Source organism: Hesperophylax consimilis, chromosome 28, assembly GCF_061612785.1.
Source record: "Hesperophylax consimilis isolate HC1 chromosome 28, BYU_Hcon_1.0, whole genome shotgun sequence".
NCBI lineage: Eukaryota > Metazoa > Arthropoda > Insecta > Trichoptera > Limnephilidae > Hesperophylax > Hesperophylax consimilis.
In genome coordinates this window covers 8,806,905-8,821,423 of record NC_142863.1, presented here as the reverse complement: position 1 = coordinate 8,821,423, position 14,519 = coordinate 8,806,905, and the positions used below count along the sequence as shown (strand labels likewise).

The 14,519-nt window shown below is 34.5% G+C and overlaps 1 protein-coding gene across 2 annotated transcripts in view; it reads right to left on the bottom strand.

The window, feature by feature from the left end:
- Positions 1 to 4,106: 4,106 nt before the first annotated feature.
- The window catches only part of LOC149410139 (uncharacterized), a 21,126-nt gene continuing 10,713 nt past the window's right edge, over positions 4,107 to 14,519 (bottom strand). For both annotated transcript variants that reach the window (XM_089648486.1, XM_089648484.1), the window contains exons 2-6: positions 11,831 to 12,283; positions 8,618 to 8,786; positions 6,616 to 6,921; positions 5,291 to 5,507; positions 4,107 to 4,823 (exon numbers count right to left, since the gene is read on the bottom strand). In XM_089648486.1, coding sequence (XP_089504612.1) covers positions 4,627 to 4,823; positions 5,291 to 5,507; positions 6,616 to 6,921; positions 8,618 to 8,786; positions 11,831 to 12,279 — 1,338 coding nt within the window. In that variant the 5' untranslated portion in view covers positions 12,280 to 12,283 and the 3' untranslated portion in view covers positions 4,107 to 4,626. The remainder of the gene's footprint in view (positions 4,824 to 5,290; positions 5,508 to 6,615; positions 6,922 to 8,617; positions 8,787 to 11,830; positions 12,284 to 14,519) is intronic.

Sequence of the window (14,519 nt, the reverse complement as noted above, 5' to 3'; positions counted from 1 at the left end):
CGTGTTCACACACAGCACACAGCGCGCCCCCACGCCCCGCAGCCGCCCTCGCCACAAGGTCAAAAGGCCTCCCTCACCCAGTCTCTCTCAATCCGGCCCGCCACGCAGCAGGTGGGCAGACGTATCCGCCGCCAAGACCTGGACAAATCTCACCCCATGAACCATGAATGATAATGGCAGGAAAATTAAAACGGTTTTGACCCTAGGAACTTACTGAAAAGTTTGGATACTCCTGGTCAATATGATGGGTACTGAGAAAGGGGCGGCTACCTGGTCTGGGGCCTAGGGCGGCCAAGACTGCAAATCCGCCTCTGTTTAGAAAGAGTCACGGAAATGAGAGATCTCGGAATTATTTTGGATGAAAAACTAAGTTTCGCCAATCATATCCACCAAATTGTAAACAAAGGCATGAAAACACTAGGCTTCGTATTAAGAACAACTAAAAACTTTAACTCCATACAAGCCATTAAACTGTTATACATATCTCTAGTTAGAAGCATAATTGAATATAACTCAGTAGTTTGGTCTCCCTCTTACAAAATTCACATTAATAACATTGAGCGAATACAAAAAAAAATTCTGCGTTTTATAAATTTTAAATTAAATATCCCACTAGAAGACTTACAATATCATTTCTTATTAAACACTCTAAAAATACACACATTGGAAGACAGGCGTAAAATAAACGATTTAACTTTTTTATTCAAGATTCTAAACTCTAAATTCGACTGTTGCGAACTTCTGCAACTCATAAACTTACGAATACCTACAATAACAACACGACAAAATACACTATTCCACTGCAACACACATAAGCGCAATTACATTGCGAACTCCCCAATACAACGGTTTCACACTATGGGAAACCAATACTTAGGTGATGTCGATATATTTAACATTAACTTTGCGAATTTTGTGGATTATGTAAAAGACCTATTTCAATACTATTCCTAAATGGAAGTTATATTTTTGTAAACCAGTCAAATCGCTGTATTTTTTAATTTATGTTCTTGATATTTTTAATTTTGTTTCTCGCATATACTTATGTAATTTTATTTTTATTATTTCTTTCTTTTCTTTCTTATGTTTCAAAACTGTCATTAAATTTGTACCACCCACATGTAAAAGCCCTCTGGGCGTTAAATAAATAAATAAATAAATAAATAAATAAAGAGTGTTAAGTCTAATTATATAAAAAAAAAAAATATATAGCGCATTTGAAATACACAAAAAAATATTGCAAACTGTACAAAAGTGATGAAAGTACCGAAGGGTTAATAAATAAATAAATAAAAACAACTTAAGGCGAAGCTTAATGCCAGCGCCCTTGAGGTATTTTTGCACAAAAACGGCGCTATAAAAGTCATCCAGGTATTATTATTATTATTAAATCACTATTTTAATTAATCTTTGTATCGAATTGGTGTACATTATGAATACCAAAAAATATGCTTAAGATAAATTGAAGGTTTTCCTATCGCTTCGCTTGAGTAGAATACAAATAAAAAAATAAATTACTCAGTAAAAAATATAAATGCAAACTACTAAAAAATATTTTTTTCAATAGAAATGTATGAATGCAAAAAGGAAACAACTTTAAAAAAATACAGTATTATAGCTAAGATTATCTGTGACAGTTTCACTTGATTAACTTTTTTGCTTTCTTATAAAATTATTTACAAAATAAATAAAAACCAGTTTTGTGCTAGAAATCGAACGTTTCTAGACTCCCGTTTGTCAAGCGATTTTAATGCCAATTACCTACGCTATAAGGTATACCAAGAATATACACATTTTTGGTTTGTAGCTTCCTCTTAAGGCGACACAAGACTCTAATAACAGGGATTTGCTCGAAACTCACATTTCAATTAATTCTGACGAATTCGTTACTATAATATACAGGGTGTATCGGCAAGTACCCGACAAACTTTAACCAGCTATTCCTCAGCACATTTGGAGTAAAAAATGTTATTGGCGCTTTGCTGTCCGGTTACATTTTTTTTCCATTAAAAACAAAAAATAAATAAAAAATCCACACTCCGTCACTGTCATTTGCATTGTTTCTCGCGTTCAACAGCTGTTATTAGCAAGTTCGTCAAAAAGTGTCCTCGCTCTTTCGTACACACTAAATAATAATAGTTAAAAATGAGACGAATGGTGCCGTGCCATTTCGTTGTGATTGTAAAAGCGCGCCAACGTAGGTACGTACGTACATTATTCAACGAAACTCGAACAAAATATTGCCAGACGGGTTTTCAAACTTTGACAAAGGATAAAACATTGGTGACATGTGGTGAAAATATGAATAATAAATTTATCAAAAAAAAATGTTACCGGACAGCAAAGTGCACATAACATTTTTTTACTCCAAACGTGCTAAGGAATAGCTGGTTAAAGTTTGTCGGGTACGTGCTGATACACCCTGTATACATATCCCCACGGATGTAAATTATTTATATATAAAATAAATAAAAACAGTACCTTAGCATTAAAATATTTGATGTATGTTTTTTTGAAAATTTTATAAAATTTTTTCAGCTATGAAATTAGCAGTAAGTACCAGATTTTATTTTTCTAGACGATGAATTAGTAACTTTCCGAGGTATTCGTCTAGAAACAATTGAGATTTTAGTAATAAGCTCATCAGAAATAACTAAAATAAACCCCACAGAAAGATCAGTTTTCTAGGCCTATAGGGCAAATTCGACCGTAGGTCCGTCCATTACGCCAAATATTTTTTGACACAACTTCTTCACTTATGTCGTAAAGATTCCCACTTAATTTTACAGATTTGCTAAGGCAAATTAAACCATAGGTCTGTCCAATACACTAGGGCCGCGCATCACATATTTTTGTGCATGGCTTCTTTACTTACGTCGTTAAGATTCTGACTTTATTTGAGGGAATTGTCCTGTCTTGATGGAAATATTTCAAAAGTAGTTGTTCTATGTAATGAATCATCTAGTGGATTAACTAACCGCTGAAAACAAACTATTCTCAGGTTGAAACCTCACAAGAGCGTCCCTGCCTGTGCAGTGTATAGACAGGGGAACTATGTCACAACCCTGTTGGGCGGCGTTATGAGGCGGAATAAGGTAGGGGCTGTAGGAAGGGATTTGTTAATGCGGGCCTTGAAGAGGCTCGGATTATAGGAGGGAGGAAAAACAGATGCCGGTAGCTCGTTCCACATACGAGCCGACTTACACAAAAAGGAGTCGTAAAAACGGCCCGTTCTCATGAAGCTAACGTCAACCGTGAACGGGTGTTCAGCTCGTGTCCGTCGAGTTTCGCGCACGTGCACCGGTGCATCAGGAATCAATGCTGCTAGCTCCTTGGAGCAGGCTCCATTGAAATACCTGTAGAACAGACACAGCATGCCTACATTGCGTCTATGCATTAGAGAAGGCAATCGGTCTGTTAACAACGGATTGTCAATCAGACGGATCGTTCTCCTTTGCACAGATTCAAGCAGGTTTATTAAGTATTTTGGGGCACCAGCCCAAAGGTGGCTCCCAAATTCAAAAGTTGGGCGGACTTGAGACTTGTACAGGGTCAGCAGCTGAAATTTTAAATTGATTATTAAAAATTTACTGATTATTTTACTGACTAATTTAGATTGATTATAAATTAATAAGGCATAGTAAAATTAAGCAATTTACATAAGTTTTGGTGAGATGGAAGCATGCAATTATCTACGTAAATGTCAAATTTGACATGACATGTGTCAATTCTAACGCCTCGAAAAAAGAACTATGAAGCGGTTTATCAATGATTTAGCATAAAATTTTAGCGATGAATGTTGTACATAGTGAGGATAAGGACTGACTGATATACCGGACTTATCCAAATGTTAACTAGGACAATGATAAAAAAGCATCATTTTATTAAAATAATTTATAAAGTGTTGTTCTTGTATTGTTTTGTATTTATTATGCTTATATAATGCACTTCCATAATGTGGATTGACTAGATGATCATTTGTGGAAAAGTGTGTGGAAGGGTTTAGTTTTTCCTGTGGAGAAGATTTAACCCGGATATAAAGTCGAAAGAAAAAGTTTAAAAAAATAAAATAATTTATTAAAACAATTCAAAAATATGTTAAAATATTCTGTAACATTTGTGTTTTATATGACACAGTAAAATAATTATATTTTAAAATACATAATAATAAAAAATAAACTTTACAGGTACAACAATATACGAACTGTATATTTAAAATCTTGTAAAAACAAATAAAATATATATTTTTAACAATCTTTAGTTACTGATTTATATATAAGGATTTTTTCATTTCTGTTACTCAAATTTGAAATTTCATTGTGATTGTATTTTTCTAACTTTCTTCAGGGAAGTAGATACGTACTAAAAACGTACGTACTACTTGAAAAAATGCTAATAAGAAGTCCAAATGAACACGACGATTTTACATTTGAAAATCGACTTCTAACTCATCTAGTCAAAATAAAGCTTGCTTGAATAATAAATAAAGTAGACGTAGCAGATTTTCGAAAACGAAAACGGAACGCACAAACAAATTTATATTCAGATGAAATGTAGAAAGGTCATGTTAAAACAGGACTACGCTCAGTCAAAAAACTGATTTCACTATAGCTGTTGTAGTTTTCATTAAACATCAGTATTTATAAATCCAATATCTTTTAAATTCTCTACAGCACATTGAAGAGATTCAATGTAAAACGGATTGGTGTATAGGCCGCTTGAGGAACTGTTGGAAATGTCCAAGAGCTGGTCTACAGAGATAGTCTTACTGCTCTGCACATCTAGTTTAACTAACGGCAACACGATGCAAGGCGTCATGATGGCTGAAAAAAAAAAAGAAGACAAAAAAGTTAGCTTTGGAACAATTTTTTTTTAAATAATGTCAATAGGTTCACTGCCAGCCTTATGCCTATTTATTCAAACAGATCCCCATAACGGGACCCATATTACAAATCTTTGCTTAAAGCAATCATTATTTTCATACAGATAGTTGCCGTAAGAGAAGAAATAATATTTTGGGACGGTAATATAATACTAAATCATCATAAAATGGCAACACATTGAACACAAACATAGATCACAATCATGAAAGCATCTGTCAGTGTTATTTGCGAGCTGTGTCACATGCTTGGTCATCATCCAATCAATGTTTTTGTTTACCCATTCGTCATTTGAACCTGTATCACAACGGTTTTTATAGGTATCAACATTTGGCAAAATCGCATATTACCAATTTTTCTGTGTTTAAAACTATGATTGTTTGAATTAACTAAAAAATAATTCAAGTTACCTATGTCCCTGGCTTCATACAGTTTGTCCTCTAGGTCCTTGAAGGTTGGTTTGAATCCCTCATATTTGACACCCTCAAGAACGTCTGTCAGGGTGTTGTAGTACCTCTGGAGAAGTTGCTGCCTAGATGTTTCCCTGGTTTGTTCCTCAACACTTGTGAAGAAGAAGTAATTGATGTCCAGCCCGCAGTTGCCAAATGTAGACATTTGGAAATCGATCTGTAAATAATGTAAAAACATTATAACTTCACACCATGGGAAATCATTACTTGGGTGATGTTGACATATTCAATACCAATTTGGCAAGTTTTGTGGATCATTTAAAACATTTATTTGAACAATACTCCTAAACACATCATGTAAACCTACAAATAGCTGTAATTTTCTGTTTTTGTTTCTTGTGTTTGTATGACTTGTTGCATAGCTTTTATCAAATGAAATTTTATTCTTATTTTTTATGTTTCAAAGTATCTGTCAAATTAAAATTATACTACCAACCATGTAAAAGCCCTCTGGGCGTTAAATAAATAAATAAAATAAATAAATAAAAAATTATGCCAAGAAATCCACAGTGGATTCCAGTGGAGGGAAAAAATAATTCTTTGAATTGAATTGAATAAAAAGGACATGAAAAAATCTATTAGGCTTTATGTCATTCTCATATAGAATATGGAATTGTAGGATAGGGGTCTGCTGTACCTAAGTATATACATAACCTGAACACAATTCAAAAAGGAATCATAAAGACCGTACTTAAATAAGAACACCTTCAAATGAAATTTTCAATAGTTTTGATGTACCAAATGTAGGTACAACAAATATATGATAAAAATATACTCTTGAAACTATTCAAAAATACTGAATCCTCTACAATACCGCATATTCATCAAATAAGGTCAAATCACGATGACATAAAAAATATTCCAGGTCATAAAACCACATTCGGACAAAGAAATTATTTTTATTTTGCGAAGAAACTCTACAACATCCTTCCCCCTGATATAAAGAGAATAGAACATTTGAATGATTACAAATCAAGAATAAAAATCTGGCTGAAAGAGATTAATGTAAAAACTATAAAAACGACATAGAAAACTAATAAAACAAAAGGAATAACCTTAGTTCGCCTAAGCACAAGTTACCCTAGTGAGGAGGGCTATGAAATACAAGTTACTATGTATACATATATTTGTATGTATGTTGTTAGTGGATAGGACTGATATATAAGACGGTACAAATACACCATGTACATATATGTTATTATTAACATTTTTTTTACACATGGAACATCCCCCACATAAAACAGAATTAAGTGCAATGTACTTACAAATCGGATATCAATTGGTATCCCGCTATCATTATACTTGAACATCATATTCGTCAGCCAGAAATCGCCGTGATTCAGGACATTGAAGTGGTCTTCATCATCAGGCACCCTCCGCACCAACTCTATCCCCCGTCGGGTCATGTGCTCCACAAAGTTCTCGAAGAACCTGATGAAGGGATTCAGCTTGGAGTGCTTGTGCATGACCTGGGTGGCTTGCCGCACCCCGTTGCAGTAGTTATCGGACATGGTCTCGGGCATGCTCGGGAAGAATCCTCCCTTATTGAAGGTGGAGCGGAATTTCGGATCCTGAAAAAAATTGATGAATGGAGCTTTGCAAGACATGCATTACCTATAATATTTATTTATTTTTCATGGTCTCCATAAAACCTTCATACATCCAGAGATGTGCAAAATGGGTACCCAAAACCATTTGAAATGCAAAATGGAAATGGGTCAAAACTTTTCCATTTGAAAATGCAAAATGCAAAATGGTTTTTAGAAAAGCATTTCAAATGCAAAATGCAAAATACCTGTTTTCAAAATGCATTGAAAATGCAAAATGGTTTCTCAGGTCAAAAAATCAAAATAATTATATAATTTTTAAACAATTTTGTCATTTAATAATGGACATCAATGTAGAACAAACATATTACATGATGGTAAATCCAAAAACACCACGACTACAGATTATGAAACCACAAAAAATTTGCGCGGGACTAATGTTGCCAACGTACAAACATAGAAACTGCTATCTAACATTTTATATTACAGCGTCATGGCCCCATGTTCAGTATTTGAATCAGTATTTTTTGTAATGGTATCACTCAATTGCCAGGGCTCCTACCAGGGAGCAACTTGACAAATGTAAATTATCTCTCATAGCGAGGTTGAGGACCGACTGATATTTGGGGCTTATGAAAAAAAGATGAGTGGAGATAGTAGGAAGAATGTTGCAAAAAAGCATTTAAAATGGAAAATGCATTGAGAAAAGCATTTTGCATTTCCATTTGAAATGGATTTATTTGAAATAAAGCACATCTCTGCATACATCAATATATTACAGAGAAGATTACGAATTTAGAATTCATAAAGGTGGTACATAGAAGTACAAATAACTATACTTGGTTTGAGTGAGGATTGAACCATCCTCCCTAGCGACTGGCCCGTAACTGCTGTGAACTTTTAAAATGTCTTTTCAAACGTAGATCAATAATCATGGAGTAAAATTTACTATTGAATTTGTATAGAACACATGCAGAAGAATAGTATGTATTATGCTAACATTAATAATTATTATTGAGGTGTATTATTATAGCCTTCTTGTAGCTATATTCTGTGCAGTTGAACATATCTACTATTTCTGCAAAAGTATTGCCAACTGCATGCAGTTGGGTACAAGCAAGTATCAAAATGACTCAGTCCTGATATTATTATTGCAATTGAAAAGAATTTTTGATCGAGTAGTTCTAATTGGTATGTTGTAGTTGATTAGGTTCAGTAAATTAGGGCTGTCTATAATTTTATTAACAATTTAAGTTTTATATCTGATTTTAATTATTTTATCAAATGGTTGTAGTTGATAATTTCGATGTTTATGCTGAATGTTTTCAATGGAATCGGATGTAAAAACAGCACAAGAGTCCCAACTGCTCCCAATCGTCTGAGGATGTTGTAGGGAGGGAATGAGATGGAGAGGAGAGGAAGGTGGGGAATTACCTGGATCTGATCAACAAACACGGTTAAAGCCATTTAAAGCTTTTTTTCAATTTTGATTCTGAATGGAGTCTTTCACCTAATGAGTGAAAATTACTATTATTTCATCATATTTCAGAGAAATGCGTATGTGTCTGCATGTGTATGTGTGAAAGCTTCCAAATGTTGTTAAAGTGCATTGTCATCGACAATTGCTCGATGTGCCGAGTTCCAGCTTGGTCAGATGTCCGAGTGTCCAATTTTCTTTTATTGATTGACCTCGTAAGGTGGGGTGAAGTGTCTATCCTACCTTTTTATTGAGTACCATAGACGCAGCGTGCATTTGTGCCAAACGGGTGAAGGCCATCTCCGAGTGCGCTTTGTCCAGACCGGCTCTTCGGTTGGGGGTGCGGAAGCCAGTATTGGTCAGGTCCTCCAACACCATCAACTCGCTCGGAGTGGAGGTGTAGTACAATAACCTGGAAACCAGCACAATGCATTTCACACAGCGTCACAACTAGGCCTGGTTTAAACTGTTCTTTTGCAGTATCACTAGTACTGATTTATTGTGATATATACACACACAAGAAGCTCTGAGAGAATTAGTTTGACCTGTGTCATCTCTGGGGTTGCCTTGTAGAGGGTCTTTTTGTGGAAACGAAGGAGTGAAGAAACACAGAAAACTCAAGAACGAGTTGAAAAAATTTAACAAATGTAAACTGTGTACAAATGATGGGTGCGCAATTGACTGTTTCCTGACCGTACACCGGTGCCGACGGAAACAATGACGCTAGTTCCATCAGAGCATCTTCCATTGAAATACCGGTAGAATAAGGGCAGCATTCCCACCTAACGCATGTGCTCTAAAGATTGCAAACCATCTGTTAGGAAAGGGGAATCTAACGAATGTTCTTCAATTTACAAATAAAAAAAAACGAGCACATTAAATTTGACAACCGAATTACAAAACAAATGGTGTCTTTAGTTCCATTTCTGGCCACCTGCAAGTGTATCAAGCTGTAGATAAGTGTTACGAAATACAAATATAAATGTGGCAAGGAAGCGTGCCGACTTTTGCCGAGCTACGACCAATCTGCAGACTGTCAAAGCGGTTGTGCAATAAAAGTTACGAGTATGCATTTGATGTGTAGGTAGAACAAAGGCGGGCGCTGCTATGCGTAGATGCGTTTTGTTGTCGTGTGGGTGAACGTTGCAGGTGACATTAATAGTATTAATATATTAAGGCATTAATACAAACTAATATATACATTCATGGCCCAACTCCGCTGTTTCTACTGTACCTATAAGTACATATGATTCCGGCTTATCTTGTAATACCTTAATAATATTTTATCTGTTTTAGTATCGTCTCCTTGAACTGATATAGCTTATCTGTTCTCTGAAATCTCAAGATAAAAGAATCAACGTCGAAATAACAACGTTGATACCATTTGGAATAAACGTTAAACTCTAAAAATTAACCGAAAATGGAGCTATGTTCTCGGTTCATATTGTCAGTCGAAAAGTTACAGAATTTCTTTCTAGCCAATGACTTCATGAAGTTGATACTGCGGCATCCCACTTTGACTTGCATCAAACGAAGGAAAAAAATTTGCACAGATGATAGATCCTCGGCGAGGTTTTTCCTCGAAAATCGAGAAAACCTCGCTGCCAACTTAAGCATTTCAGAAATGTCAAGCAAGGTCTACACATTGTGATCTTTTTTCCTAAACACATTTCCTACTATAACCACTCAAGCGATAGCTACCCAAATTAGGGTAGAACTACTAAAATCCTCTAGCGATATTTGATTTTTATAAATTTATTTTAAACTTCCCGCAATCAGACAATATGTTCAGTTACATTGAGATTATATTGAATATAAAAAAGTCACTAATATTCCTTTCTTAGAATATTCTAGACAATGTTTTGTGGTGTGTAGTCTGCATATGAAAGCCATTTTAAATTGTTTTTTCTATAAATTTTAGATTGTTAAAATTTGATTTAATATCTGTGACTATACATTTCCAGTAAACCATTAACGACATAAAGAAATAGTAATTTTCAATAGTAGTACCGGAATGAGTACAGGATAGGGCAATTAATATACGGAGATATGATTTTTGGATTGAGTACGGCCGAATCCAAAACCGAACGAACGTCTGGAAATCTCTATCGCTCAAGGCGTTTTTTTTTTGTTTTTTAATACATTATCAAATTCAAATTCAAAAAAAATATTTATAGCACAAAAATACAGAGTACAAAGGGTATAGCTTATAGGTTACATCCTATTTCTTCCAGCTAACCCAACAAATACACATTATATTACATAACCCAACAATTACATGTTAACAAATGTATGTAAATAATAAATAAAAAAAACCAAGGTATTTAATTTATGTAAGGTATTCATTTAAGGTGTAGTGACATTTGTATAAAAGAAATGTTTTTAGTGATGATTTAAATTTAAGTATGTCGGTTATTTGTTTGATGCTACGTGGAAGGTTGTTATATACTTTAATGGCCATGTAGTGTGGTCCTTTTTGAAATATAGTTTTTTATTTATTTATTTAGAATTTACGGCACAAGTGCCATTTACATACAAAGTGTTTATTTTATTTTTTTAGATATACATAGTGCAGTATTAAATTTTGATGAGAAAAATTAAAGAATTAAATTTAGTTAAAACATAACAAATAAAATAACAGTAAAGAAAGAAGCAATGACAATAGCCTGTTATGTAGTGACCTCATTAAAATAAGTGGCGTTAAAATGTGTTTTTAACGCCACTTATGTGCAGCTTTATACTTTACAAGGGGAATATTAAAAGTATCTGCGATTTAAGCATAAAAGTTCCCAAGTGTGTGCAATCTATTTATAACTGAGTTATATCCTAAGACTGTGGTATAATTGTCACAATAATACATACTAGAGGACCTTGATCTAATGGTAGGTACATGAAATTGAATCAACATTAATATGTCAGGGCTATCCAACTGATAATTTATAATTTTGTATAAAAATATAAGATAAAAATTTTTCTTCTATCACTTAACTTAAGCAATTTCAATGAATGTAATAAGAAATCATAATCTATTGTTTCTAAAGGAATTCCAAGCCTAAAATTAATACAACTCAAAAATTTGCGTTGGACTCTTTCAATGGTATTAATGTGATTATAGACGGGTGACCAAATTGTAGAGTTGTTTTCTAGAATACTTCTAACGAGAGATGTGAACAGAATTTTTAATGTGTTGATATTTTTGAAATCCTTGGAAATTCTTACTATAAAACCTAACATTTTCATAGCCCTGTTAGCGATAGAAGTTATGTGAGATACAAAGCAGAGTTTCTGATCAAACATTTTGCCTAGGTCAAGTATTTCGATTACAGAGATTAAGTCAACATTACACAATGAATAATTATACATTATTGGGTGCTTGATTTTGTTTGCTTTTGTGAGTAATAAGTTTTCTTCGCATTAACATAAAGCAGTGGATAGAATAAATATAATAGGACAAACCTCGGCATGAGCGTTCCAGTAAAACCCGTTGCTTCCTTGAGGACTTCTGCGATGGCAGGCAAAGTCTCCGTATACATGGTGATCTCCTTCACAAACACATTAATGACCTTCAACCACTTGCCGGCATCGGATTCACCAGGATGCATGCATTTTACGATATAAGAAGTGTTATAATGCTTTAAAATTTCATTCTTATCATTAATTGTATTGAAACCCAGAATCAGACGTAGCATATCGCTCGAATAGTTTTCTCCTGTCTTCACGGCACTTTTGCAAAAGTATTCTTCTATGATTATCTTGTCGGTCGGCAGGAAATCAGTGTAGTCTTTCCTGATGATCATTTCGAAAAATTCATTATTCAACCACGGCCGGTCCTTCGGTCCCAATCCTGGATGAGGTTCGGCCATTTTACTATCTTTCGTTTGTTTGAATGTTTCCAATTCAGTCATAAACCTGGAAACAAATTATTAACACATGAAAAATGGGCGTACACAAGCAGCTGTGACGGGTAAAAATCGAATTTAAGTGCTTTTTATTTCATGAATATTTTATTAACCTTTCCCTTACTGTGCTAAAAAAATCCACACGTTCCGGTGCTGTGTAGTCAATACACATCTCAAAATAAGCGATTTAATATCGGAAAAATATGAATATTCATAACTAGTCGCTTATATTTATTATATTTTATATCACAAGTGATAATAATTGTAATTTAATTGCTGAAAACATGAAAAAACCATCGGCAGATGCTAAAAAAACGTGCGAGAAGATCATATCTAACAACGGCCCGCAACCGACTGGCGGTGGATGCTATGCGGTCGTAGGTATCGATGGCCTAAATTGAATACAACTGCGGACGTGTGGATTTCTCATGTTCCCGCATAGCAAACTAAAGCGGGACATCAATAGCGTATCATTTCCTCGCACACTCTTTGTGTAGCAGTGTCACACGGTTGATTGTATTGGTGTATTTGATCCCGATTTTTAACAAAAATCTCTGATTTTTAATTGAATTTGAAAACTATATAAAATATTATTTTTTTATTCAGTGCATAAATGTATAATAGAGGAGTACCTAAAATCTGAACCCAGAATTTATTATATTAATAGAGTTATTAAAGTTATTAGAAGCAATGTGTAGTAAATACACACCACAGATAAGGAAAGGTTAAAGATGCAACAGATATCCGGCTAAGCCATATTCTAAAACTTCCGATAATTGTTTGATTTCGATTGCCTCCTTATTGTACCTTTTTAAAATATCTGCTCAGAAGATTGTCATTTCAGAGTACAAACTGCCTCCTGTTTTATATTATGTTTCAGTTTTAATATTCTTGTTTTGTCCTGTCCGCTGTTATTGTTATTCTAGCTTTGGTCATCACTTTGTATAAACAGTATATTTGCTGTTATAATATGAGATCTGTATTTGTAAGGCACACTGTAGGAATAATTTTAAGAACATGACCACTAATACTAAATTATCTTTTTTAAGTTTGTTACAGTTAAGCGCACTTGAAGTGAAATGACACTAAACTTATTATTATTATTCGGCCAGATAGCAAATTATTGTGAGTAAAGTTAAAGTTTTCAGCATTTAGAAGTAAAAACGTTTATTTTCATATACACTACCAGCTTCAGAAAAGATTCTCTCGCTGTATAAGTTACTACAAGGGGATGATTGGTACATCTCAGCAAAAATTTATCCGGTCAAGACATATGCGGGATATCCGGTATCCGGCCAATTTTTGAATGAATCTGCAATTTTTATCGGTATCTTTAATGTTATGTCTCCTGTAAGGAATTATTGTAAGTTATACAAATATTCTGATTGCGTTAGAGCAAGCATAAAAATCACTAGCTAGAGGAATAACTTTTAAAATACTTTGAAGTTTTAGACCCGGTTCGAACTTTTTATCCTTTTAGTTTTATGAAAAAAACCTTTTTTGGTTTTCTATGTGATGTAGATTTACCAGTTTTTTAGTTTCTAATGTGTGTTTTTGGACACCGTGTATACAATTTCTTGCTTGAACAGATAATCAATATCATCGGCTCGTCTGGAACATAGGAGTCGATACGTCTTATGGAAATTGGCAACACCAGTTTTCTTTAAATAGGATATAATAAGTAGATCTCACTTCTGTCAAAGGACAAAATAACGGAAGAGTAGTTACGCATGAGAAGATTCATGAATGTGAATTGTAGAAAAAGTCGAGGACTCCCAAGGAAGACATGGCACGATCAAGTTAACCAAATACTTGAGTCGGGATATATCAAGAGTCAGAATAACAAAGGGGTTTTTTTTTACATTAGTTCCACACAGTAGATCATGAGGAGAATAATTTCCCTTAGGCCCTGTCATGTTTGGGGATGCTGTGTAGTGGTTATTTAATGGAAATGAAGTGGAGGAGGGTACGGAAGATGGTCAGTGTGACCAAGGCAATGGGTAGAGAATCTGGCTGGAGACACATCCGCCGCCAAGACCTGGACAAAAATCATCCCATAAACCCGGGCACCCCTATTAAGTCACCAAACGTAGCGAACCACTTGGGGCAACATCAGAGGTGTTGGTTATTCAATGAACGGTTTCCGCGGTGGCACTCGCATACCCACCTCCCAAAAGAAAGTGTATTTATGAAACAATGTATGAATTTGAATGAAACAAAAGGTGTGTACAAAGATCTGCCTACCA